Source organism: Phycodurus eques, chromosome 7, assembly GCF_024500275.1.
Source record: "Phycodurus eques isolate BA_2022a chromosome 7, UOR_Pequ_1.1, whole genome shotgun sequence".
Classification (NCBI taxonomy): domain Eukaryota; kingdom Metazoa; phylum Chordata; class Actinopteri; order Syngnathiformes; family Syngnathidae; genus Phycodurus; species Phycodurus eques.
The window spans coordinates 29,681,965-29,707,154 of record NC_084531.1 but is presented as its reverse complement, the minus strand read 5'-3'; the positions used below and the strand labels follow the sequence as shown (position 1 = coordinate 29,707,154).

At 43.7% G+C, this 25,190-nt stretch overlaps 4 protein-coding genes across 5 annotated transcripts in view; 3 read left to right on the top strand and 1 right to left on the bottom strand.

Annotated features, from left to right (window-relative positions):
* Window positions 1-280: 280 nt before the first annotated feature.
* LOC133405366 (uncharacterized) lies at window positions 281-9,994 on the bottom strand. Its single transcript, XM_061682236.1, has 5 exons — window positions 9,054-9,994; window positions 6,778-6,975; window positions 4,738-4,798; window positions 2,208-2,444; window positions 281-547 (listed from the first exon to the last, which is right to left on the bottom strand). The coding sequence occupies exons 1-5, from the start codon at window positions 9,992-9,994 to the stop codon at window positions 281-283; spliced, it is 1,704 nt and encodes a 567-aa protein (XP_061538220.1).
* Window positions 3,976-7,035, top strand: LOC133404784 (diablo IAP-binding mitochondrial protein-like). Its single transcript, XM_061681076.1, has 6 exons — window positions 3,976-4,088; window positions 4,750-4,876; window positions 5,022-5,147; window positions 5,282-5,392; window positions 6,578-6,674; window positions 6,806-7,035. Exons 1-6 carry the CDS (start codon window positions 3,976-3,978, stop codon window positions 7,009-7,011), a joined length of 780 nt encoding a protein of 259 aa, XP_061537060.1. The 3' UTR covers window positions 7,012-7,035.
* Window positions 9,995-13,719: 3,725 nt separating the features above from the next.
* On the top strand, window positions 13,720-16,788 carry LOC133404785 (diablo IAP-binding mitochondrial protein-like). Its single transcript, XM_061681077.1, has 6 exons — window positions 13,720-13,789; window positions 14,922-15,024; window positions 15,515-15,637; window positions 15,956-16,066; window positions 16,145-16,241; window positions 16,315-16,788. Exons 1-6 carry the CDS (start codon window positions 13,746-13,748, stop codon window positions 16,515-16,517), a joined length of 681 nt encoding a protein of 226 aa, XP_061537061.1. The 5' UTR covers window positions 13,720-13,745; the 3' UTR covers window positions 16,518-16,788.
* A 211-nt stretch (window positions 16,789-16,999) lies between these two features.
* The window catches only part of nectin3a (nectin cell adhesion molecule 3a), a 48,398-nt gene continuing 40,207 nt past the window's right edge, over window positions 17,000-25,190 (top strand). For both annotated transcript variants that reach the window (XM_061681073.1, XM_061681074.1), the window contains exon 1: window positions 17,000-21,225. In XM_061681073.1, the coding sequence (XP_061537057.1) occupies window positions 21,171-21,225 (55 nt within the window). In that variant the 5' untranslated portion in view covers window positions 17,000-21,170. The remainder of the gene's footprint in view (window positions 21,226-25,190) is intronic.

Below are 25,190 nucleotides of genomic sequence, written 5' to 3'. Positions count from 1 at the left end.
GACGTCTCCATGAAAAAGGCTGAAAAAGCGGTTAGGACTGCTTTGAGCAAGGATCCGCTCGCTTTCAGATCGCAACCTTGGCTCCGCCGCCGCACGTTTTGTGACTCCCTCCACAAAGTCTCCAAAAGAGAGTCTTTACTCATAAAAAAAAAAAGTTTGGAAAACAAATCTCCCAAAAATCATCTCAGATCATTCAAAAGTTTTACCCTTGAAAAATGTATGATTTTTATTGTTAAAAGGTCTTCCAAAACTGTATTTTGTCAAACAACCGGGTCCACGTTCAGACCCTGACCTTTGACCCCACGCGGGCCCCGAGGGCCTCGACGACGTGCCCGCGCAGGCTCCAGTCCCGGAATCCGTAGACGAGCGGGCAGAGGACCCCGGGGCGCAGGACGAAGCAGAAGAAGTCGAAAAAGGCCACCGGGCCGAGCGTCTGGCGTAGTTCGGGCTCGGGCGCACGTGCGGTCGGAGCGCCGGGCGGCCGGGCGGCGGGTAGACGGGACGGCGGCCACGACGAGGGGCGCGTTGAGGAAGCGCGGTCGTCGAGCTGCGTGCAGGCGGGTTGCGTTCGCGGGCAGGTCGGGAGAGGACATTTTGCACACGCGCGTCTTCACTTTTTCCCCAAAAAGGGTTGTTCTTTTGGTAACATAACTATTTCTTCCTGGAAACGTTTTTCTGGAAAAAGACACCCCCCCCCCCCCCACCCAAAATATCGTTTTCCTGTTCTCGAAATATGTGTCTTTTATTTATTTCTAAAAAATGTTTTTTTTTCTTAAAAAAATGCTCCTTTTTATGCACTTACTCGGTAACATTTTTTTTTTTTCTGTAAAAAAAATACCGCACAAACAAAAAAAATGAATAAAAACAAATCCCCTTTTTTCTTGCTTTTCTCTCGAGAATAGAAGGTCTTCTCCCCCCCCCCCCCTTATATTAAGATTTCTTTCTGAGAAAAAAAAAATGACTTTCAAAATAGAGATCAAGATGATGACGAGGAGGAGGAGGAGGATGAAGGAGTTCAAAGGTCGTGTTTGAGCTCTGCCAGTTGTGGCTGGTAGGACTCAGACCGATCAGTCCAGTCAATCGATGCACTCAATACTACAATCCGCCGCAATACTAATTCATGGGAATTGGAAAAACACCAACAAGTGTCTTGATGTCACTTCTGATACCAACAATTTGTGTGCAGAACATCCATTCATCCATTTTCTGAACCGCTTCTCCTCACTAGGGTCACGGGCGTGCTGTACCATAAAGCCTGGTACACCAACAAAGGTTGCCTTTTTGTTTTTTTCTGGGGGAAGCACAATCCGAGGACCCCGCATCTGACACTAATAATTGTGTCAAGGATCTTTTTGTGGAGTAGTCAGTCATTGGATCCCACTTCTGACAGCAGTTGTTGTGGAAATATGATTGACATCTTTTACATAAACCCTGGATCAATACCGAGGGTTGTTTTTAGGGCTGCTCAGTCCATGAATCCCAATTCTGACACCAACACTTGAATCAATGTTTGCTATATCAGTGGACTAAACCCCGGGAAAACACCAAGAGTTGTCTTTTTGTCATTTAGTGAGGTAAGTCAATCATGGCATCCAACTTCTGACCCCAATTTCTGTGTCTATATTTGAAGCGTCACTGAAATAAACCCTGGGAAAACTCAAAGAGTGGGCTCTCGTAATTTTGTGGAGTTAGAAGTGGGAACTTCCCACTTCTGATATCGACGATTGTGTGAATATTTGATCTATTACTGAAATAAATCCTTGGGATACACCAAGAGTTTTGCCTTTTGTTGGGTTCGGTTAATCTTTGGATCCCACTTCTGATGCCAATTGTAGCAATATGTTCTAACTATAATACTGTACTAAACCCTAGAAAAACAAAAGCGTTCGGAGGGCCAGTCGATCGGAGTAGCCCACTTCAGACACCAACAATTGTGTCAATATTTGATATATTACTTAAAAATAAACTAAGAAAACACCACGTCAATCCCATGTCTGACACCAAGAGTTAGTCGTCATTGTCTGCTTTGTTTCCCTTGTAAGAAAGAAACATTTTTAATCGAACTTGTGTTGCAACGTTCTGGCTCGGAGCAACGTTTTCTTGTTGTTTTTGAAGGTTTCCAATGAGGGCGGCTTCATTTAGTAATCAATTACCTGACGAGCTGATCATTAACGTCACCGCGTGGCGTCACGGTGTCATCGTGTAACCTCCACTTCTGCCGTTGTTTGCGCAAACACATCGACTCTGGTGGGAGCACCTCTCTCGGGAGGTGTGCGCGTCTCGTTGGAGGCGGTGTTGGGTCGGGACGGAGGTCGGGGGGTCGCTGGCCTCTTTCCTTTGCGCAAGCTCTGCGTCACTGCTGGAGGCCGAGCAGCCGAGCGGAGGTCCAAAACAAACTCGGAGAGCAAATAAATGCCGGACGCCGCACGGCCGTTATGAAACGTCTGGTAAATTACAATTCGGGGTGAATTATGACATGGAGTCTGTTCGGAAAACTCTTGTCCAAGAGCATTCAATAAAAATTACATTCGAATTTTAATAGAACATCAAACTGAAACGACTCTTTAACAATCTTGCGCATGAAAATCAACAGAATTTGAACAGAAATTGCGGCCTGGACAAGCCTTGGATCCCACTTCAGACACCAATTGCTGTGGCAAAATTTTCTATGTGAATGTAATAAACCATACAAAAACACCAAGATCTGTTCGGAGCGGGTGCGCAGTCCATGGATCCCACTTCTGACACCATTTTTGTGGCAACGTGTTTTGATTCTGACACATTACTGTACTGTTAGGAAAAAACAAGAGTTGTTATTTGGTTATTATTTTGTGATGGTCAATCCTATTACCCCACTTCTGACACCAATCGCTGTGTTATTATTTTTGATATTAATTCATGAACCACTGAAAAACGCCAAGGTAGGGAATTTTAGGCAGGTGGTCAATTCTAGGATGCCACTTCTGGCACCAATGATTTTAGCAATATTTTCTGTATCACTTTAACAAACCAACCGGGTCAGGGTGTACCCCACCATCCTGTCCAATGATAGCTAGGATCAGCTCCAGCACGCCCGCGACCCGAGTGAGGAGAAGCGGCTCAGAAAATGGATGGATGGACTTTGATAAACATTGGGTGTTACCTTTTTGTGGGGCTGTGCAATCCTTGATCACACTTCTGACACCAGTTGTGTCATATTTTTGTAATAAGCATTCAGGGAATCCCGGTGTGATATTTTTGTGGCTTTGTCGGGGCTAATCAATCATTGGACCCCACTTCTGACACCTTCCATTGCGGTGATAGTTTCAATATTGCTGCAAAAACACAAAACACCAACAGTTTTCTTTGTTTGTGGGGCCGGTCAAACCTTAGATCCCACTTCTGACACCAACGTTGGCAACATGTTTTATATTACTGTAACACACCCTGCGAAACACCAAGCTTATTCTTTTAATGAGTTTGTGGGAGGATTTTGTTTTTTAGGGGGTGATTTCTTGGATCCCACTTCTGAGACCAACTGTGGTAGTATTTTCTGTTCTCTGTATTAAACACTGGGAAATGTGCAGTTTTCAAGAGCCGCATGCCTCATGAGAATAACATAATTGTTGGAACAAAGTGTACAAGAACAGCCTTGGCTAATGAACCACTTGCTGCTTCACCAGGTCAAAAGATTACGCGATGGCATGTCGCACGCACGCAGTTCTCAGTGCTCGTGTATGTCAGACTCTGCAAGCTGCACGTACATAGCCTCTGTGGCCTTTTCCTTTGGGGGTGAGATGAGGCAAAACGAGCGCATTTGCAGCAGGCAGTGTCACCGGATCGAAGATTTTACGCAATGTGACGCAGACTCTCTCCGGGGCTGCATAAATACGAGCGGCAAGGGCGCTGACGGGAACAAACTGGACATTTGAAAGCTACGGAAGAAAAGAGGTTTGATTCGCTGGTGTTTGACAAAAAGACAGAAAGGTGGTTAGAATGCAAGCCGTGCGTCAGTGCTCAGCATGCGGCATCCGGGCTACGGGGGGACTTTTGGGCTCGCAAAGAGACGCTTCCAGCAGGAGTGGAGCAGCGTGCAGTCGCCTGCTCAGGTACTTCTGGCCTCCCAAAAAAAAAAAAAAAAAAAAAAACTTTTTGGGAATTAAAAAAAAAAATGTTGGTCTTGGAAAAATACAACCAATCGTCTAAAAAAGTATAAATTCTCATAATATTTTGTTTCTTGAAAAAAAAAAAAATCCCACTTTGATTAAATAATATTCTTAATACAAAAAAAACAACAACAAAAATCACTATTCTTGGAATACCACTTTTATTCTTGAAAAAATACTTCCCCACAATGTTTTCAACTGTAATTCTTGGAAAAAAAAAATGTTACTCTTGAAATTGTTTTTCTAAGAAATACTTTTTTCCTAAAAAAGAAAATCTTGCTCTTTCTTTAAAAATAACTTATTCTGAAAAGAAAAACATTCTAAAAAATACAAAATGTATTTTCATAACATTACTTTTTGTTTTCTTTTTTATCTGACTTTTCTTCTAAATAATGACTATTATTTTTATAGGACAAGTAGTTTGGAAAAATGTTACTATTGTCATCACATTGCTATTTGTTTCTAAAAAAAGCCTACTTTTTGCACACAATCCTACATTAAAATTTTCCGCTATCGTGGAAAATTAGGAGTTTATTCTCCTCACATTAATCTTGGTTTCTTGAACAAATGGAAACTTGTTTGTGTTTTTCACCCTTAACAGCAGTTCTGCCAGTGTCCTGTTCAGCACCAGAAAGACGGCAAACAGGAAGTTGCTGCAAGGGCAAGTGTGCGCACACACAAGCGCTGCGCCTTCAAGCTTGAGCCACCTTTGTTCTGCACCGTCTGTGCAGGTAGGTGTTGCCGCAATATTGCTCCTGTATTTCTGCAGTTTTTGTGGGGGAGTTGCATGGAGCAGGTGTATGGAACGCACTTTGCAAGTTCTTCTAATAGGACGGCCACATGCTGCTTCACCACTCAAATGCGTTTGCCTTGCAGCAAGCGGAGCACCTGACTCACGACGCCCTGATCAGAAGGGCGACGTCGCTGGTCACCGACGGCACCGGCACACTCCTGTCGCAGAGCACCTTCGCTCTGGTCGACGCGCTCGACGCCTACGCTAAGGTGAGCGTCACCCCGAAATAAATGTCCTCCCACAGTCGGTTGTTAACGTTGTGATTTGAGTCGTCGTCGATCGCCGCGTGTGGTCCCAACGAATCTGCGCCGATGCTTCATGAGGCGTTTTTGTGCGTTTCCAGGCTGTGCACAGACGCATTGCCCTGCAAAGACGTTATCTGACCTCGTTGGGAAAACTGAGCCCCGCCGAGGAGGACTCGCTTCAGCAGGCCATATATGGACAGAAAACAGAGGTGACTTCAACTCTTTATTCATAATAATACAATTCCAATGTCAAATTTAAGTCGCGCCTTTTCTGGACACACTACATAAAACAGTAGGGCGGCGGGAGTTGGTCACTTAATTGGGAAAATACTTTGTGATCTCAAGTTGGTAGGTGGTCAGCGCGCCTGCCTCGCAGTTCTGAGGCTCTGGGTTCGAATCGGTGGCGTCCGCATGTCGACGTGACTGCTGTCAGACTCGGACTCAACATCGAGCCACCTCGTACAATTGTTGGAACGCGGCCTGCGAGAATAGCCCGGGGCCGTAGGCCACATGCTGCTTCACCAAGTGTAGAGACACCACAATCCGATGCCGTCGCTGTGTAACCTTTTCATTTCATTTCAAAACCGCATGTTTGTATCGTGTGTCTGTTACCCAGTAGGATTACTTATAATCACATAGCGCTGTGTTTCCCAACTTTTATTGAGCCGAGACCCATCGACGACAGCACAGGAGAAAACCTGAACGCCACGGACGTAGGTTCGAGTGACGGTTGGAATTGGTTGGGGGTTGATGAGGGTGAGGGGTTTGGGTGTATTAGGGCTGGTTAAGTTTAGGTTGAGGATTGTCTGAGTTGTGCGCTTTGTGGATTTGGAGAAGGCGTTCGACCGTGTCCCTATGGGAGTCCTGCGCAGGGTGTTCCGAGAGTATGGGGTACCGGACCCCTTAATACGGGCTGTTCGGTCCCTGTACGGCCAGTGTCCGCAATGCCGGCAGTCAGTCAGATTCGTTTCCAGTGACAGTTGGACTCCGCCAAGGCTGCCCTTTGTCACCGATTCTGTTCATTACATTCCTGGACAGAATTTCTAGGTGCAGCCGGAGTGTTGAGGGGGTCCGGTTCGGTGACACCAGTATTACGTCTCTGCTTTTTGCAGATGATGTGGTTTTGGTGGCTTCAACTCTCGCTGGAGCAGTTCGTAGCAAAGTGTGAAGCGGCTGGGATGAAAATCAGCGCCTCCAAACTTGAGGCCGCGGTCCTCAGTCGGAAAAGGGCCGAATGCCCTCTCGGGGTCGGGGAAGAGATCCTTCCCCAAGTGGAGGAGTTCAAGTATCTCGGGGTCTTGGCAAGAGGAAGAATGGGGTGCCGGGCAGGCGTGTGATCCAGCGTGGGAACATTGTGCAGCTGTCTGATGTTAATCTGGGCTCCCGCTTGACAGGTCAGCGAGCAGCTGGACGAATGCAAACGCTTCGAGACCACCTGGATCAAGGCCGTCAACTTGTGCCAAATGGCGGCGGAGGCGGCGTACGCGGCCGGTGAGTGAAACGGGACTCCGGACACTTACATTATCCAAGCATTGGTGAAGTGGATTATAGCCAAGCGAGTTCCACATCCTCAAATTGTCCACTTGCGTCTGACTCGAGCCCCCCGGCCTGTGCTTCTTTAGGGTCGGAGCAGGCGTCCGCCACGTTGACGGCCAGCGTCCGGCTGGCGCGGTCGCACGCCGACCGGGCCCGGAGCGCGGCGGGGGCGGCGGACAAGAAGCTGGCCGAGACCAAAGTGGACGAGATCCAAAGGATGGCGGAGTACGCCGCCTCTTTGGAGGACGCCGACGAGCTGGAAATACATGAAGCTTACTTGAGAGAGGACTGATTGAGGACCACAGACACTTTGTAGTTCCGGTAGCCATATTTGTTTAGTTCATTGCTGAACACCTTCGTGTTCAGCAATGAGGTTGAAGAGAGTTGAGGAGCTTCATTTTGACTAAATGGTTCATTGCTGCCTTCTTGTGACATGGAGCAATGTTGAAGTGGGTTGAGGAGCTTCACTTCAACAAAAGTTGTGTTTTGCTGCCTTTTCGTGGCATCTACGGGCAATACTTTCACCTTTTCCGGGTGGGAGGGGTCGCGGAATTTGCCGTATTTAATTCCTCATTATTTAGGGCTATTTATTTGACTAATTGATGCTTTTAGAAGCAAATTGACAGTTCGGTTCGTAAAACACTTCCTCTTTCTGCTCATTGCGATGAAATCCTCGCTCTCCGTCCCTTTTCTCCAGCGTTCGCCCTCATTAGGGTGGCGGGTGAGCGGCAGTCTGTCCCAGCTGACTTTGGGCGAGAGGCGGGGTACACCCCGCACCGGACGCCGGCCAATCGCAGGTCACATCATCGGCAAACTACATTCGCACACACACTTACAGTCTGGACGATTACCACGCGCGTTTTGGGATTGTAGGGGGATGACGTTCTGCCAATATATTTCATATTTATTCTTATTATAATGACTTTACTGTACATTATTCTTTGTCATGTAAAAATCACACTAAAATGAATGCAAGATAGTTTTTAATAACGCAACGTTCATGTTTGGGACTGTTTGTTGGAGCAGAAGCCGTCCTTACCTTTGATTAATATTTTCATTTCATCGATGCATCATGCGCACAACGCTCGGCTGGAAAGAAGAAATAAAAAATCTCCATGTTTTCAACTTAATATGCTCAAGTGTCTTTTTATTTTTGTAAATGCACATCAGCCAACAATAATACATTCAGAATAACACATACACGCATAAGTTGGTTTTCATTGTGCTCGTAAGATTTTTTATATATTTATACGTACTTGTAAATATGTCACTTTCTATACGATCATATGAAAGAGGAGTACACAAACATATATTCATATTTAACAAGTAAATCAACATTTTGTGGTCACAGTATAAACATTTGGGCCCTTTGTAGTATAATAATACATGTACATATACATACAAATAATAAGATAATAAGTAAGTCTAAGTTGAGTTGAAACACATCCTTAATTGGGGATCACTTTGTATTTGGACCGCTGAGGACTTTAGAAAAAAAACTCTGTTCGATAATAATAATAATAATAATAATAATAGCGACAACAAAATCATTTGGATGTCCACATTTCATCTTTCTTCCTATTCTTACTCATCCTTGACAAGCCGCAAAGGTGAACAACATTTCATCGCCGCGTTCCGAGTACACATTTTTTCTTCGCGCGAGGTTGCCCCCCCCCCCTCATCCTCAGTAGAACAGATCGTGCAATTCTACCCATGAAGTCGGAGGACTTTTAAAAACAGGCTTGCCACATTAAACATCAAACTTTCAAAGCCCATAAACAGCGAAAATACAAAAATGGACATTTCGACTTTCTTCCCTCTTCTTCCTGGACAAGCCGCAGAAGGCGTAAGTACTCGAGCACCCTGGAAAATCTCATCTCATCCCTGATTTCTAAATTGAGTACAAGCACATCCTAAAAATACATACTGTACATCACTTTCTATTTCTCTATCTTTCTATAATCAAACCAAAGTAACAAAGAATATCTAAAACTGGAGACAAACTATGACCTGTGAGTAAGACAGGGAAAATGACACCTGACTATGACACGGCAAAGACATGTGACAACGACAATGAACCGACAAGAACTGAAAGAAACCAGGGAACTAAATACAAACAAATAGACGAGACAACGAGGAACACCACGACAAGACACGAGTGGCTGGAGAGAGCCGATTGGTCGACACAAAGTAGACGAGAACAGGTGGACATGACAACCTAATGAGCATACGACAAACACGGAACACAGGAAAACATGGAACAAAACTAAACACAACCCAAACCAAAACACAGACCATGACAGATAGTGGAAATAAAATGATCGGGACTTCTACATTTGGCCTTTCCCCCCGTTCCTATTCTTCCTAGACAAGCCGCAGAGGGCGTAGTACTTGAGCGCCTTGAAGAACACCTCATCCCTGAGGCCGTAGACCAGAGGGCTCAAGCAGCGCGGGGCCAGAATCAAGGCGATGTAGTTAAAGAGGCGAAATTTTCTGAACAAGGTGTAATCCAGCTGCATCAGGGCCTTCTCTACCGGGGGGAGCAGCAGGTGCACGAAGCAGAGGACGAGCTGGAAGGCGTGAAGGGTCACCGTGCTGAGACCTTTCCTGGATGCCTCCCGGTCGCTCGCCGACACCGCCCTGGCCGCCCACGTGATGCGCACGTAGCAGAAGACGATGACGCCGCCCATGGCCAGAAAGTACATCGTGTACATGGCCGACCTCAGGTAGTTCTGCCACGGGTACGCCTCCAGGTTGTTCACCGAGCACATCGACCGGCGCTCGTAGTAGCCGTCGGCCACCGAGGCGAAGACGGCCAAGTAGAAGACCAAGCAAGGTATGCAGCTCAGTCCGCCGATGACCGCCAAGGCGCTCAAGGCTCGCTGGGTGGCGCACAGCTCGGCGTGCCGCAGGGGCATGCACACGGCCACGTAGCGTTCCACGGTCATGGCGGTCAAAGTGCACGGCGTGGCCATGACTGAGATGGCCATGACGAAGTAGACCGGCAGGCACAGCCAAACGTGCGTGGTCACACGAAACTGGTACAAGAAGAGCAGCACGTCGCTTACGATCAGGAACCAGCAGTCGTTGAGCAGCATGTTGGCAAACAGGACGTAGCGCATGGACGACAGGAAGCGGTCCTTGGCGAAGAAAGTGCCCAGCTGGAAGAGGTTGACGCTGAGGAAGACGGCGATCAAAACTTGGATGAAAGCAGTCGTGCTGAAGTCGCTTCGTTCCTCGCTGCCTACCACCAGCGAGCCGTTGCTGCCAGCCATTCGTCAAAAAAAAAAAAAAAAAAAAAAAAGCAGCTGGGGAATCTGTTGGCACACTCGGAACTCTGCTGCCGCATTGCAAACGGAGGGCAACCGCATTTGTAGCACACCTTCGGATTGCTGATGACCAATGAACGCGCAGCACGGCGACCATGGCGACCCGGGGGCGTAGCCATCACGTTAGAAGTGTTTGTGTGTGTGGCAAATTGTTTCGGAGTAAGCCAACTTTTTGGAGCAAAGGATCATCTCACCTTCAACTGCTCCTCTCCATAGAGGCCGGAGAACTAAATAACCAAACTGTCAAATATTGGTTGATGGAAAACACAAAGTAAAACATAAATAGCCAGAGAGTTAAATGCCCATCGTTAATTGGGGTTTCACACGTGGACTTTACCACAACAATGTTGGTCGGAACCTGACGTTGACTAAAGACTGCTGCAGGCCGGACGACGCGGCCAAACCCGACTGAACTCTCGCGCACCGTGCGGCTTTCGGCAACCGGTTTTCATGAGCGGCCGACGGTCGGTGTAAGCGACAGATTTGTGAACAACAACACATGTAGGCAGATAACGTAATCACAATTAAACGGGACTCCCAAATCATTACAAGGGTAAAGTCCCCTCTATTTAACTCGGGTGCTGTCCATTTCTTCTGATCATCCTTGAGATGGTTCATTGGAGTCCAGCTGTGTTTGATTACACTGATTGGACTAGGATTAGTAAAGCCACACCCCTGTCTATGTAAGACCTTACAGCTCACAGTGCATGTCAGTGCAAATGAGAAGCATGAGGTCAAAGGAACTGCCTGAAGAGCTCAGAGACGGAATGGTGGCAAGGCACAGATCTGGCCAAGGTTACAAAAAAAATGTCTACTGCACTTAAGGTTCCTAAGAGCACAGTGGCCTCCATAATCCTGCAATGGAAGACATTTGGGACGTCCAGGAGCCTTCCAAGAGCCGGCCGTCCGGCCAAACTGAGCGATCGGGGGAGAAGAGCCTTGGTGAGAGAGGTCAAGAAGAACCCAAAGATCACTGTGGCTGAGCTCCACAGATGCGGTCGGGAGATGGGAGAAAGTTCTAGAAAGTCAACCATCACTGCAGCCCTCCACCAGTCAGGTCTTTATGGCGGAGTGGCCCGACGGAAGCCCCTCCTCAGTGCAAGACACATGAAAGCCTGCATGCAGTTTGCTAAAAAAAAAAAAATAATCCCCAAATCCAGGTGTGAAAAACTTGTTGCGTCATTCCCAAAAAGACTCATGACTGCATTAGCTTGAAAGGGTGCTTCTACAAATACTCAGCAAAAGGTCTTATTTGGAAACAAGATCACCACCAAACATTCAATGAACCGGGAAGTAGGAATCCCATCAAGAACTTTTAGCTTCCAAGGCCGGCTGGGCAACCTCCGGGCCTCGTTTGGAATTCCTTACAGTACCAAATTCTGAATTTAATGTATGCACAACTTCTGACTTGGATGAAAGTCATGAAAAAAAATATGTCAAAAAATAAATAAATAAAATTAAAATCCTCTCATTATTCTGGCATTGAGCTCATAGAAATCATTTTGGTCATCCTCATTGAATCTAAAACAAGAAAGGTTGAGTCTGATTTCATGTCAGACAGTGAGGAAATAAAAGCGTGTGTTTTTTATATATGTGTATGTCAACATTTGGTTTCAACTTGACAACCAAACTGTAAAACATTTGAAATTTTCGCCATTGTGTGTGCCTGGGGAAAGTGTGACGCCATGAAACAGAGTTTGGCAACTCACTTTACGAGGTCCGAGCTTAATCGAGATTTTGGGGTTTGAAAAATTCAGCTCCCAGAGCCAGTTTCACTGAACAACATTAAACTTGGTAGATTTCAAATTGCTCCCAACCAAGACCACCAAACAGTTGCCGGCCACAAGATTAGGCACACCCGTTTGCTTGTTTGCTATTCAAAAGTTTGGTTGTGTAGTGGTTAAAGGGGGCCTCAAGGGGGCAACTTTCCCAATGACGACGGCTCTCTGAAGTCATTTCGTCCATGTCACTATTCTCAAAGGATAAAACAATCCCCATGAAACTCATTAAAGGCTAAAAGGTGCTCATTAATTATTCAAAGTGATTGGGAAAAACGTTGGACATCTCGGGATGCAATTAAGCAGATACACGCAAGTTGTTTTTTTCCCCATGTCATGGTGCTTTTGTGGACGCGTGTCGCTGTCTCGAGTATTGATAATAAGGTCTGGTGCAACTCATTACCAGCATCATTAATTATTCACAACTTGCTGTTTACCTATGACACTCTTGGATTTCATCAGACGGCAATGATAATGCAATATTTGTATTACCATTGTGCTTTAATATCAAAACACTCACCGACCATACGCTGAGCGGCACCTGCACAATCTGTATCAAATATTTTGACTTTGCAAAGATAATGTTCACTTTAATTTAGTAAGCAACAGGTTTTGTGGTACGCTTGTAGGTTGTGATGGTGTAGAAGTGCATTGCAACATACTGAGAGCCGTTTCTAATATTTTGTCTCACCCGTGGAGTTAAATGAACCAGATTGATTTCAAGTGTTCCCTCTGGAATGTTCTTAAATTGAAATTAAAATAAACAGAATGTTCCACTGCACATCTGGGTGGACAATAGTGTTGTTGTTTTTTGTTCATTCTTGTAATAAAATGTTTTTTTTCCCTTGAAAACAGGACTAGCACCAGAAGATTTCTCTCTCGTAAATATAATACAATGTTTTTTCCAAAATAAATAATCCCTTTTTTTTTTTTTTTTTTTAACAACAACAAAAAAATCTGACCTGAATCTTCAATTTCCCCAAAAAATAAAGCGGTATTTTTGAATTTCATGTTAAAATGACTTCAAACCTCATTAAACTTTGACTTGAAAATTGCAATATTACAACTTTTTCTTAGAAAAACAGTCTTTTTTTTGGTAAGTTTACAACATAGCTTTAAAAAAATACATTTTTTTAAAGTTTTTTTTGGGGAGGGGATACAACTTCATTCTTATAATGTTAACAGGGATTTTATCATCTTTTTTCCCCCCACTGAAAAAGACATTTTATTTTTGGCCTTAAGATGCAGCCATGGCTCAGTTGTTAGAGCGGATCGTCCACTGACCGAAGGGTCTGTGGTTCGAATCCTTGGTCTGACCTTCCGCTGTCCAATTGTCCTTGGGCAAGACACTGAACACTAAAGTGCCTCCAGGTCGTCTTTGTAAATGAGAAACTATTCTCAATTGCCTTACCTGGTTAAATAAAGGAAAATAAATGAAATATATGCTAATTGTGTGTAATTGGCATTGGGATTATGAGAGGGTCCTTGGTAAACCTTCGCCCCTGTAAATTTGACCGCCGTATAGACCGTTTCACCATGATGTCATATGTATGTGATGTTAGCAAGCAGGCTAGCTATGATGCTTTGCTAAATGACTCAAAGATAACCCAAATCAAACATTTTATAGCTTACATACCTGTGAGAAAATGCCTGCGAATGATGGAGGTTTGGTTCCCAGTCTGTCCTTTAGAAAAATCTGGCAGCACAACCCCAAACACGACAGGTTTTTTGTCATGCTTTTCAGTTCGGCTCGGTTAGCCACTTTTCTGCCACCCGGAAGTACACTGGCACCGCCCATTGTTTCCAAGCGTAATGAAAAAATCTGAGGGTTTTGGCCACCAGATGGCAGCCCCGCGTGGCGTGAGACCGGAAGTATCGACGTGCCTTGGCGGAGGGAACGTTGACTGTGGCGGACCAACATGGCCGCGCTGTGGCGGGGGGCAGTCTTCCTCCGTTTGCTCCGGTAGGTCCTGTTTTAAATTAATTGAAATCAAACATTTCCCCGGAATATTGGCATTAGGTGTAAATGTAACACAAATATACGTATAAAGAGCAGTGTAGTTGTTATTTCGATGAAAATAGAAGAATGGGTTCGACCGGAAAGGAAACCGGAAGATAGTGAACGCACCTACAGTGACGCAATTCAAACGTAAACGACAAATTAATTAAACATCAATGTACAAGTTATCGATGAGACGTTTACAAACATTCATATTAACCGTGTTGATGCAATGTGTTCTGAAATGGAAGAAAGCGGTCTCGCTGTGACGCGTGCGCGCCGGCCACAACATTTAGGGGCACCGGCGCAAAATGAGGAGCGAATGATTTGGGGCCCAAGCCCTGACGCGAGGGCGATGAGGATGAAATGAAGTTGACAACATTTAGGTGCACCTGCGCAAAATGAGGAGCGAATGTTCCGGAGCCCAAGAGATGACGCGAAGGCGGTGAGGATGAAATGAAGTTGAGGCCACGTGAGTACCGATGCAACGTGCGCACACACTGCGCATTTGTGGCCAAGAAGTAGCTGTGGGTCCGTACTGGACAGTCTAGTGAGCAAATCAAACGCACCCGCTCTCATGTTTATGTGTCCATTTAAAAAAAAAGCCATTAAAAAAATAATAAATTAATTCAGAGACGATGCGTTCCATTTGCTTACCCAAGTATCCATGATGGAGCCGCAACTAATTCGTGGCCACAAATTAGTACTTTTTGGCTGCTAATTAATATTTTGTTGGCACCATATAGATAGAACATGCGCACAAAATGCTAATTTGTGCCCCCCACAACAATTACAAATACATGCACGTTGTATCGATACTGAGGCCACAAATTGACTATGAGTGAGTGCCGAGACGAAGAAGCGGATGATCATATCATAGAAATAATAGAAAAACATGAGCAAGGTGTGCTTGTAGTCGATTTGGTGAACCCAGTACGAACGTACTACTTTGACGATACCTACTATACTGAAGCAGAAGGCGAAGATGTCGATAAAGCCTAGGGAAAGTTGATTTGAGAGATGTGTGGTTTGCGGAAGGAGGAAGAAATTCAACAGCTAAGTCAAGGTACCGCTGACTATTTGTGGCCGTTTGCAGGCGTAACAACCAGGTGCTGTGCAGGCGCTGCAAACCAAGCTGGAGGAGCGCGGCAGTGGCGGCGTCTGTGGCCGGCGGGCTGTGTGCTGTTCCCTTCGCTCAGGTACGACCGATGGCTGCGTTTTGGCAACGTCGCTCTATGATATTTGTCATAATTGGTGGGATTTTTGTTTTTCGTAGGGTTGCATTGGGGTGGATTTTTTTTCTGGAAAATTTCCAGAACATTGTCAGTCATTTTTTGGGGTGGAAAGTTAAGCTGAGAAATTTTGAAAAGGTATCATATTTAAACTTTTGTTTTGTCAGAAGCAGACATTCATGCAAAATATTAAAATGCATGACGTTTCATCCATATTTGTAAGTAGAACTTTATCGAGTTTTAAATATTTTATTCAGTCAATTAGCAAGAGCTAGATTGAAAATCAAGTTCAATTAATTGCATTTTCCAACGCTATATTTAAGTTCCCTGTTAAGAGCCAACTTTCAATTTGGAGAGTTCCTGTTTATTCCCACAAAATTCCGTTGATTCCCATGGAAAGCGTCCCGCTTTGAAAATTGCCAGAATTATCCAACCTTAGTTTCTTGCGTTGTTGCAGGTTCCGAGTCTCACTCACGAGTCTCTGATCAGGCGAGCGGCCTCGCTAGTGACGGACAGCTCCAGCACCTTCCTGTCGCAGACCACCTTAGCGCTCATAGATGCCATCACCGAGTATTCAAAGGTGAGTTTGAACGGGCCCTCGCACCTGCCGTTTTAGACGAGAAAACTTTAATTTAGCGTCGCCAAAGCTCTGTCATGTAAAAGTAGTGCTTTGGTTCCATCTTGTGTGTGTTTTTTTTTTTTTTTATGTTATTCACAGATTTTCGCAAAACTGTGTTCTTTCCAATTTGGGAGCAATCGGCCAAAATCTCTCGGGTGTCTTTGAAGGATCCCTGAAAGTGGCCAAAAATGAAACTCAAGTAGAGGACAATTTGACACAAAATGGCAGACGGATGAGCTTGTATGTCTGAATTTTATTTTTATTTTTTTTTTTGGGCAGGCTGTGCAGACACTGGTCACGCTCCAAAAGCGCTACCTGGCCTCGCTGGGGAAGCTGAGCCAGGCGGAGGAGGACTCCGTCTGGCAGGTGATGATTGGCCAGCGAGCGGAGGTGAGCGACGGCCGCCGGTGCGAGTCGACCGTTGCGGCGGACGACGACGATGATGTCACATGTTCTCCCGTGTGATAGGTCAACGACAGACAAGAGGAGTGCAAGCGTTTCGAGGCGGTGTGGGTCAGCGCCCTCCGCTTGTGTGAAACGGCAGCGGAGGCGGCGTACACTTCAGGTGTGCAAAAAAAAAAAAAAAAAAGTGAAGCGCTGTGAATACTTTGTGTGCATCACGGCGTGTTTGTTTGCAGGCGCGGAGCACGCGTCCATCACCATGCAGACCAACATTCAGGTTGCCCGCTCCCAAGCCGAGGAGGCCAGAAAGTTTTCCAGAGACGCCGACAAGAAGCTGCTGGAGGCCAAAGCCCTGGAGGTCCAGGCAAGCGCCCAGCGCACCTCTGCTCTGGAGCAGAGCGAGGAGGACGTGCCCGAAGCGTACCTCAGGGAGGACTGAGGAGACGACCGCAAAATGGGATCGGAGAATAACCATTCAACTCTACTGGGCTGTGAAGGAACCGGTACGTGTCGATGCAAATCTGGATTGCCTTGGTGGAGGTCTTTGGAAATTTACGAGTTTCTTCATCACAATTGCTAACTTTCTTTATGTTCTGACCTTTGCGGAGGTCTCTGCACTGTTTGTCATATTCAGCGAGTCTTTCTTGTCAACTTTGCTGTGATTACTTTGTTCTTTTTGCCAACATTTAATTAAAGCACACTAAAGATTTGCAGAGATTTTTGTGTCACTTTGCCAACATCGTTTGTTCTTGTGCAAAACAGGTTTTGTTGTTGGTTCCTGAGTCTATAGTTGGTGCGAAAAATAAAGCCAAAAGTACTTCTTAAAAGGTTGCCTGAGGAGGTGTTTGTAGCGTCTGAAGTTTTGGGAACAAAATGTCCCCCTGGGTCAAGGCAAACACTGTTTTCCTTAAAACCGCTTCCTAAAACCCTTAACCGTTGTGTGGTAACGTTAGCCTTGTGTGGGACTTGCTGTTTGAGCGCCGCTCGCGGTTTCACGTGACTTGTTTGTGTTTTCAAAAGTCACTCAGCGACGTCTTTCCTAGTAAATTAGCCGTGCATGATGTCCCTCGTTCCGTCCGTCATCACATTATTCAGTTTCACAAAGCGAGTCGGAGGGGCAGGCGTCCTGACAAATCCTGACAAGCCCCGCCCCTCCACAAGTTTTTTTTTTTTTTTTTTTCTTCTTCTTACTATTTGGGGATTCCTTTGAAATAAGTTTTACCCCCAGCATTAACTTGCGTCACCTTCTGCAGAAATGTAGTTATTTTTATTCTTTACAGATACAAATGACACCATTTTTTCCGTTCGACTTGTGAGCAAACGTTTTAGATATGAGCGCTGTGTGTTGGCAATGAGTGCAACACTACTCACCTCACAACAATTTTCCCAAAAAAAGGCTTCAAGCTGTTAACTGCCACTCCCATGAGGTTTACTCTCAAACTATCCCAAAAACAAACAAAAAAACACGTTATTTAAAACAACGTAATGGTGCCTTCCGCGAGCTTAATGCTAACACAATGGAAAATGTCATAGGCATGCTAATGAATCGCATCAACAGTCACAGTGTTATAACGTAATGCAACAAGGCTTAGTTTGGACAGTTGAGGGTGAGAGGCATAGGCATTCTAGACAATTTGGTGGGGGGGTCCTGAAACACCCCAAAAATAAATCCCAGCACACCTTAAAATTGAGAGATTGAAACAAATATATATATATTTTTTTGGTCATCTTTAAACAACCTAGAAACGCTCCGGCCGCCATCGCAACAAAAATGGTTTGTTCCACTCCAAAAACACGAGGCAAAATATTTGCACATACCTCGGGTCAATTTTTTTCAAAAATGTGCATGAATGAGTGCTTTGGCAATGTATAAATGGGCACCTTGTCTTTGGCAATGTTCAGTGTAATTGACTGACTGCGATGGCCATCGACGGGGTTCATTTTTTGTCGTACGCAAAACAATGTGAAAATGATACCCGCTAATACTTCAGCCCGCAAACTTTTTTCGACTGAACCTGTTTCTGCCAACAAAGTGCTGCTACACTCTACAGTTATTCATTATGAACATGTTTTCAAAAATCTACACAAAATAAATGTTCATTTTGAGTTGTTGCCAAAGTCGTGCTTTGTGTACATTATGCCATCAGATGGCGCTCTAGCTGCACATTTCTATCTTATTTAATTCCTTCAACCCAGCAATAATGGATCAAATGTGTTCTTTGATGTGTGCTCACACTACACTGGGAAAAAAGAAAGAAAGAGGGAAAATTGACTTTATGGCCATCGTAGTTGTGTTTACTTGGTTAAGAACAACAAAATTATGATAATGCTGGACCCACTTTATTTTTTTATTTATTTTTTATTAAGTCTGGTTGGGAAACCCGGCCACAAATGAGGGGGGGGGGAAAAAGGAGCAAATTGCAAAAACAGACAATAACAACATACAAAAAACATCTATTGGAACCTAGTTGGAGAACCTGGGGAATAAGCCGAAAAGAAGACAGAACAGAAAGCCGCTGAACACAACTCCACTTTATATATAGAGCCCTTTAAGAAAAAAACCTGGGGAACTGATAGAGAGAAAAGGAGATTGTAGAGATCAAGGGCGGGTGGAGGCAGTGGTGTCACTAGACCTATTTTACGGGGGCTGAACCCCCCCCCCCCCCCCCTAAACCCCCCCCCCCCCAAAAAAAAAATATGTATTTGGTTATATGTGGTTAGGCCCCCTAAAAGCTGTGTTAAGCCCCCTAAACGATTTTGTACTTCCACAAAAATAACCTCCACCCCCGTCGAGAAAATGTACCGGCCACACAATACCGTTTTTTCACGGGTGGAAAAAGTCGAGCATCAAGTGGGTGGTTGATGTGGACGGTGGCGGGTGAATGGCGGGGTTAAGGGCTGGCGTGGTGACCGGCTGGTGCCAGGTGGAGTGTGCGCGACGGGCACCGAGTGCGAAACCCAAAGCGTCTCACACCCTCTCGGCCAAATTGCAACGGTGTCAAATCAAAACAAACAGGAAAACGTCACAATTACAAACAAAAAAGCCGAGGAAAAACAATGAGCTCAAGTCTCATCATGCTGATGGTCTGAACTACAAGTTTTGATTGATTTTCTGACAGGTCAAACTGTCAGTTGAACTCCCCATTGTACCACTTTTGAGGTTGTCAACTCCTTATGTAGCCAGAGTCTGCATGCTTGTATTATGAGGACATATAAGGAAATGATTTATCATGTGAGAGATTAATGAGTATTGTTGCTATGTAAACTGGCCCCGGAAGAGGTTGGATTGATTGTGGAAAAGGGCACCGCTTCCCACCCGGAGATTTTAGGCTCGCTCAGGATATTAATAAGCCACCAGGGGGTGTTTAAAGGCAGGAGGGATAGCGAGGAAACACATTACAGCTCATGCTTTATTCACTGACTACGCGCAAAGGCCCTCTTGAAATTGTTTCACGACCCCAAGAAGTCTTTGAAAATTCAGTCCCTCAAGCCTCTTTCACTTAGCTACATAACATTTGATAGACACGTCGATCTTGAGGAGACCCACCGAAAAGTCTCGAGGGCCCATGCTTGGAAAAACACAGGGAGCCTGGCATTTTGTGTTGAAGCTGCCACTTTATGGTGGTTTTGGTTATTTCCTGGTCCTTCAAAGAAAAAGCCGTCTTCACCTTTTGAATTTTTTAAAAATTCAGACCCCAAAGTCTGTTAGACTGAGCAACGTGGAATTTGGTAGACATGTCCATCATGAATAGAACCACAAAAAAGTCTGAAGAAGCAGTGGCCAAAAAGGTACAGGAAGCCTGCCATTTTGGTTTGAAGCTGCCATTTTGGTTGTTTCCAGTGATCCTTCAAAGAAAAACTCATCTTCACCTTTTGAATTTTTAAAAATTCAGCCCCCAAAGTCTGTTCGACTGAGCTACATGGAATTTGGTAGACATGTCTACCATGAATAGAACCACAAAAAAATACCCCCCCAAAAAGTCTGCCATTTAAAATGGCAGAACATAAAGGAAACATAAAGGAATACGTTCACTTTATGATGTGGATCTGGTAAAATGTGTTTTGAAATGGCTTAGAAATCAAATTTGGTGCTTTCACAGCAGGAAGCACTTTTGTTTATCCTAAGTGAATAAATAAGTTGGCTCCTCCAAACTGCCGACAGCGCAGTATTGTCGGCCCGTGCCAAAGTGCCCAATGATCAGACTCGGATACTTTGTCCTTCAAGAGGCAATCTCTCGAGCTTTATATTAACTTTCACTTCCTTGTTTTGCAACACTTCGCAGCGAACCCACATGATTGTGTTCCCTGACACCACCCAAAGGAACAATATCGTTATTTGTGCACGTTACTACATCTCAAAGTAACTTCAACATTTTCCCACTGATCCACACAACATTTTGTTTAAAGAAAATAAAGATAAAACCTATTTTTAAATGATGAAATTATAATTAATTTAAAAAACTGTAAGTCACACTCTAGTATTTTGTCTTTATTTTCTATTTGATACATATCATATTTTCATTTTTTCCCCTAATAATATTCTTGTAAAATTCTGAGTTATATTTTTGTATTTTCCCACTATGATGTTAATATTTTTGGACTATTGTCTAATCATATTTCTGTTGTGTTTTGAATAAGTTACAATAAAAGTGAACTCAGCCCCAAGTGTTGTTATAGCTAGGCTTCCTTTAAGTCCAGGTGAAGAGCTACCCTTTTTTCCCCCTTCTCATACTTATGATTCAGCATTTTAGAGCATTTCCATTTATTTCAATAATCTTTCTTGCATTGTATGTTTTAGTCATTTTAATAGGCTGTTTTGTTGTTGTTGCTGTTGTTTTTTAAAAATATCTCTTTGGTCTTTATCATGATTATTGTATTGTATGTAATCATTGTAAGTTACGTGGGCTACGTGTATTGTATTACCCTGTTGTCTTGTGTGTTTGACTCTTTGACGTTTTTTGTTGGTACATCCCGAGCCGTGTCGTCGTAGTGGTACAGCCCACTTCTCGCGCGGAGGAGGCGAGCAAGCTTCCATCCACAGTTAGGTCCGCACGAGGACGACGCGGTCGGGTCCAATCCAGTCCACGGAGCCATGGAGCCGCTGTACGGACTTTTAACAACACTCCTCGTCGTTTACGGACTCGCCGGTGAGTCCCCCAGCCTCTTTTGTTAGTTGCGAGAAGTTTGTGTGTCGGTTTTTCTTCTTTCTAACATCCGCGAGAGACCGGCGAATCGTGCCATCTTTTTTTTTTTGGTTTGGTTTGCTGTGGCTGCTGCTAGCTTGATGGGATTTTCGCCATCACTCCAAACGGCCCCAAAAAGTCATTAAAGGGTGTCAAAATGGCGATAAAAGACAGGCCGATACCTGCGTGGTGTGTGAGCGGTGACTTTGATGCGAAGGTGGTTTGACCGGCGTCATGTGGGCGCGAGAGGGAAGGGAGGCGGCGTAGTTTGCCCCGCTGCGGGCGTGAAGTCTGGCAGAGAGCGAGAGCGGGGCAAATGAAGGGCCGGCTCCAGGGGAGGCACCGCGGCGGACCTTGACCCGCAGCTCTGGTTCCATGCCAGTTGGAGGACCCCCTTCCCCTTCCAGCCCTCCACCAAACATTCAAGCCTTATATTTTTGTACTTCTCGTTCTACTCCTTATATTTGCACTTTTCATCTAATATTTAGTTTTTCAACGAATTTTTAGCAACTGTTTGTGTATTTCCTGGAAGTAGCATTGAGCATTTTTCACGCAATATTTATTTGGCAATTTTTGTTGTCTAGAATGTTCACGCAGAATGGGCCAAAGTCATTAACCTCCCCCAAAGCAGTCCACCAAATATTTTATTATTTCATCATACGTTTTTAATTTTGTATTGTTTGTTAAATAGTTTGCATTTATTTATTTACTACAAGCTATTTTATATGTATTTTTGTAATGTTTTGTAATTGAATTAAAAAAAAAAAAACGTTTTTAACTTATATTTGTATTTTATAAAAAAATTTTTTTGGTCAAAAAAAATGGTCACGCCAATCAACCCCAAAAGTGACCTATTGAAGTTGGACTTAGTAGGTGATCACAACTGTGCCGCAGGAAATGATCTCATTTCACTTAATTGTTCCCAAAATTATAATCTAGTTACTACAAATAATGTCTTTGTTCACATCTATGCCGGCGACGAATACTGACAGGCAGAACAATTACATGCTCTGCCCCCAGATGGCAGAAGCTACGATTAACCCGTGTGTTCAAGTAAACAGGCCCACATTTCATACTGATAAGTACATTAGTGAGTAAACTGAGACAAGATCAGCTTTATTCCTGGAGAATTTGTAATATTTTTGTTTGGTGGTGTGCTGTGTGATTTTTTTTTCCCAATATGAGATATGTGTCTTGGGAAACGCTGCTGTATTGTATAGGGATGTAATTCATTCTCAGTGTGGTACGTGGGCCCGCTCTAGTGGTATGCGAAAGAATCAGAATCAGAATCAGAATCATCTTTATTTGCCAAGTATGTCCAAAACACACAAGGAATTTGTCTCCGGTAGTTGGAGCCGCTCTAGTACAACAAACAGTCAATTTACAGAACACTTTGGGGACATAAAGACATTGACAAAAAAAAAAACACTAAAATAAATGTTCAAACTACGTTAGTGGCTTAAAATCTTTTTTTTTTTTTAAATCCAGTACCGTACAGTTCAGTTGTATTTAACTTTGAATGACATCACATGTGCATTTTATCCATTAAATGTGTGAAAATATTTTTTAAAATTGCCGGTTACAGTTTTCTTTTAAGTTCAAACTGTGTATGATGTTTACTTCCTGTATTGTATCCAGTCCACAGAGTGACTTTGCGAGCACCCGACCGCGTATGTTTGAAAGTTGTTGATGCATCTGCACAATCAAATAAGATGCTAACAGAATGTAGAGGATGAATTGTAAGTCAGCCTTTGGATTTGCTGTCGGTGGCAGGATGGCGTCTGTGTGTAAGGGAACTGTAGTGTAAAGTTAGATGAAGGGTATGAACATTTCATATTGAATGATGGTGCTATGTAACATGGCGGAAGAATATTTTTCGTTCTATTCAGAAGAATCATCATCATCATCTTTTATTGTCATGAACATGCATGGATGTACACGAAATTTGTTCTCTGCATTTAAGCCATCACAGTGAACACATACACGTTAGTGGAACACACTGGAGCAGGGGGCAGCTGAAGCGCCCGGGGAGCATTTCTGGGTATCAGTGTCTTGCTCAAGGACACCACAGCCGTGAGTCTGGGGGATGTTGTGCGGGTGGTCCAGTCGGGGTCTTGAACCTAGGTCCCCCACGGTGGCAGGCGATGATCTTAACCATTGGGCCACGGCTGCCCTCAGCAAATGTTATTTAAAAAAAAAAAACAAGTTGTATTTTTATCAATAGTTTGGTATTTTCTAGTGTCTTTGTCATTTTCTCCATCTGTTATTTAGGTAATTTTGTAATTTTTTCTGATAGTGTCTAATAATTTTTGTTCGTCTAGTTTTCTTTAAAATTTTACGAAAATTAGTGTATTTTCTATTTGTCTTTGCAGTATTTCCCAATATTTCTCAATTTTTCAAACTTTTTTAGAAAATATCTTTGTATTTTCTGTAACATTTGTATTATGAAATTTCCCAATATGCTTTTACAGGTATTTTTCCACCCTAATATATTTAGTTTGTTTTTCAAATGTTTAGGTGGTTTTCCCTAATATATATATATATATATATATATATATATATATATATATATAATATATGTGTATGTATGTATAAAAAATTAATTGTCAACGCTTTTGTATTTTTCCGATATTTGTGTTTTTCTCATCACATCTTGAGTGTAATATTTCTGTGCTATTTCCCAATATTTTAAGTTTTTTGTAAAAAGGTGAATCTCCGAGCCTTTACTGTATTTACTGCGTTAGCAAGCATGGAAGCGCGCTACATATGAATCAATTAGTTCTGTCGCTGCGCTCGCCTCTTTCTGAAATCTATTCCCGTCTTGAGCCTGTAATTTGGGCGGTTCCATTACTGCCACATTTTATTTATTTCGATGCGAATCACGACGCCCGCGGGGGAGCCCAAAACCACCAAAGTGAGGTCTTCAATTAAAGCGACCTCACAGTATTTAGCTCCGCCTCGCTCCGATCGATCCCCCGACGGGACGTCTTGAAAATGACAGCGTCGACTTGGAATGACTAATTGTGTTGATTTATGACGCAGCTTTTTATGGTTAAAGGCTGGGGGGCGGGGGGGGGGGGGGGGGAGCACTCGATGACATTTGTGACGAGAGTTGAGATAATGCAGACAAAAGCCAAAGCTATCAAGGCAGTCCAATTGTAGAAATATGTTGAATCAGCGTGAAAGGCGCATTATTAAAAGGTCCCTGAAACAAATTTGGGGACACACACATGTAATCAGGACATTCCAAACACTTGATGTTGCTGGGAATGCTAAATTGCAACGTGACAGTAAATGTGTTTGACATACAGCATGTTGGTCACAGCAGCGCCATAAAAGCTATTCTAAAGTATTTGTCTCTCTAAGAATAAATAAAACATGCGCTTTTGCTGTCAAACTGTGCAGCCTCAAATATGTGTCAGACGAGAAAACCTTTGAGTCATTGCAGGAAATAGACAAAACGCTAGGAAGATTTGTGCAAAAGCATCAGTTATAGAAAAATTTGCACTCGGTACACTTGCCCAGTCTAACGAGCCAATGTAATCCTGTTCAAAATACAAGTCATGTTGAAAAGAAACCCTCAACTCTTCGACAAATCAATATACAAGTATATGAAATTATGAGGGGTAAAATATAAATGTCGTAGAGGAAGAATAAATGACATGTTAGAGAAACATACACAAATATTAGGCACAACAAATATTTGGTAGTATTAAATGGAAAATAGGGAAAAATGATGGTGAAAAATTCAAAAACACGAGATGCAAGTATTACGTCAATACTAGGTGGGAAGAAAATGCAAATATATTAGAAAAATAATGGGTGAAAAACTATACATGAAAAATATATAAATCACATGAAAAAAAAAGAAATATTAGGTGAAAGAAATGTTAGACAAAAAGTATTACCCTGTATTCAATAAAATGGGT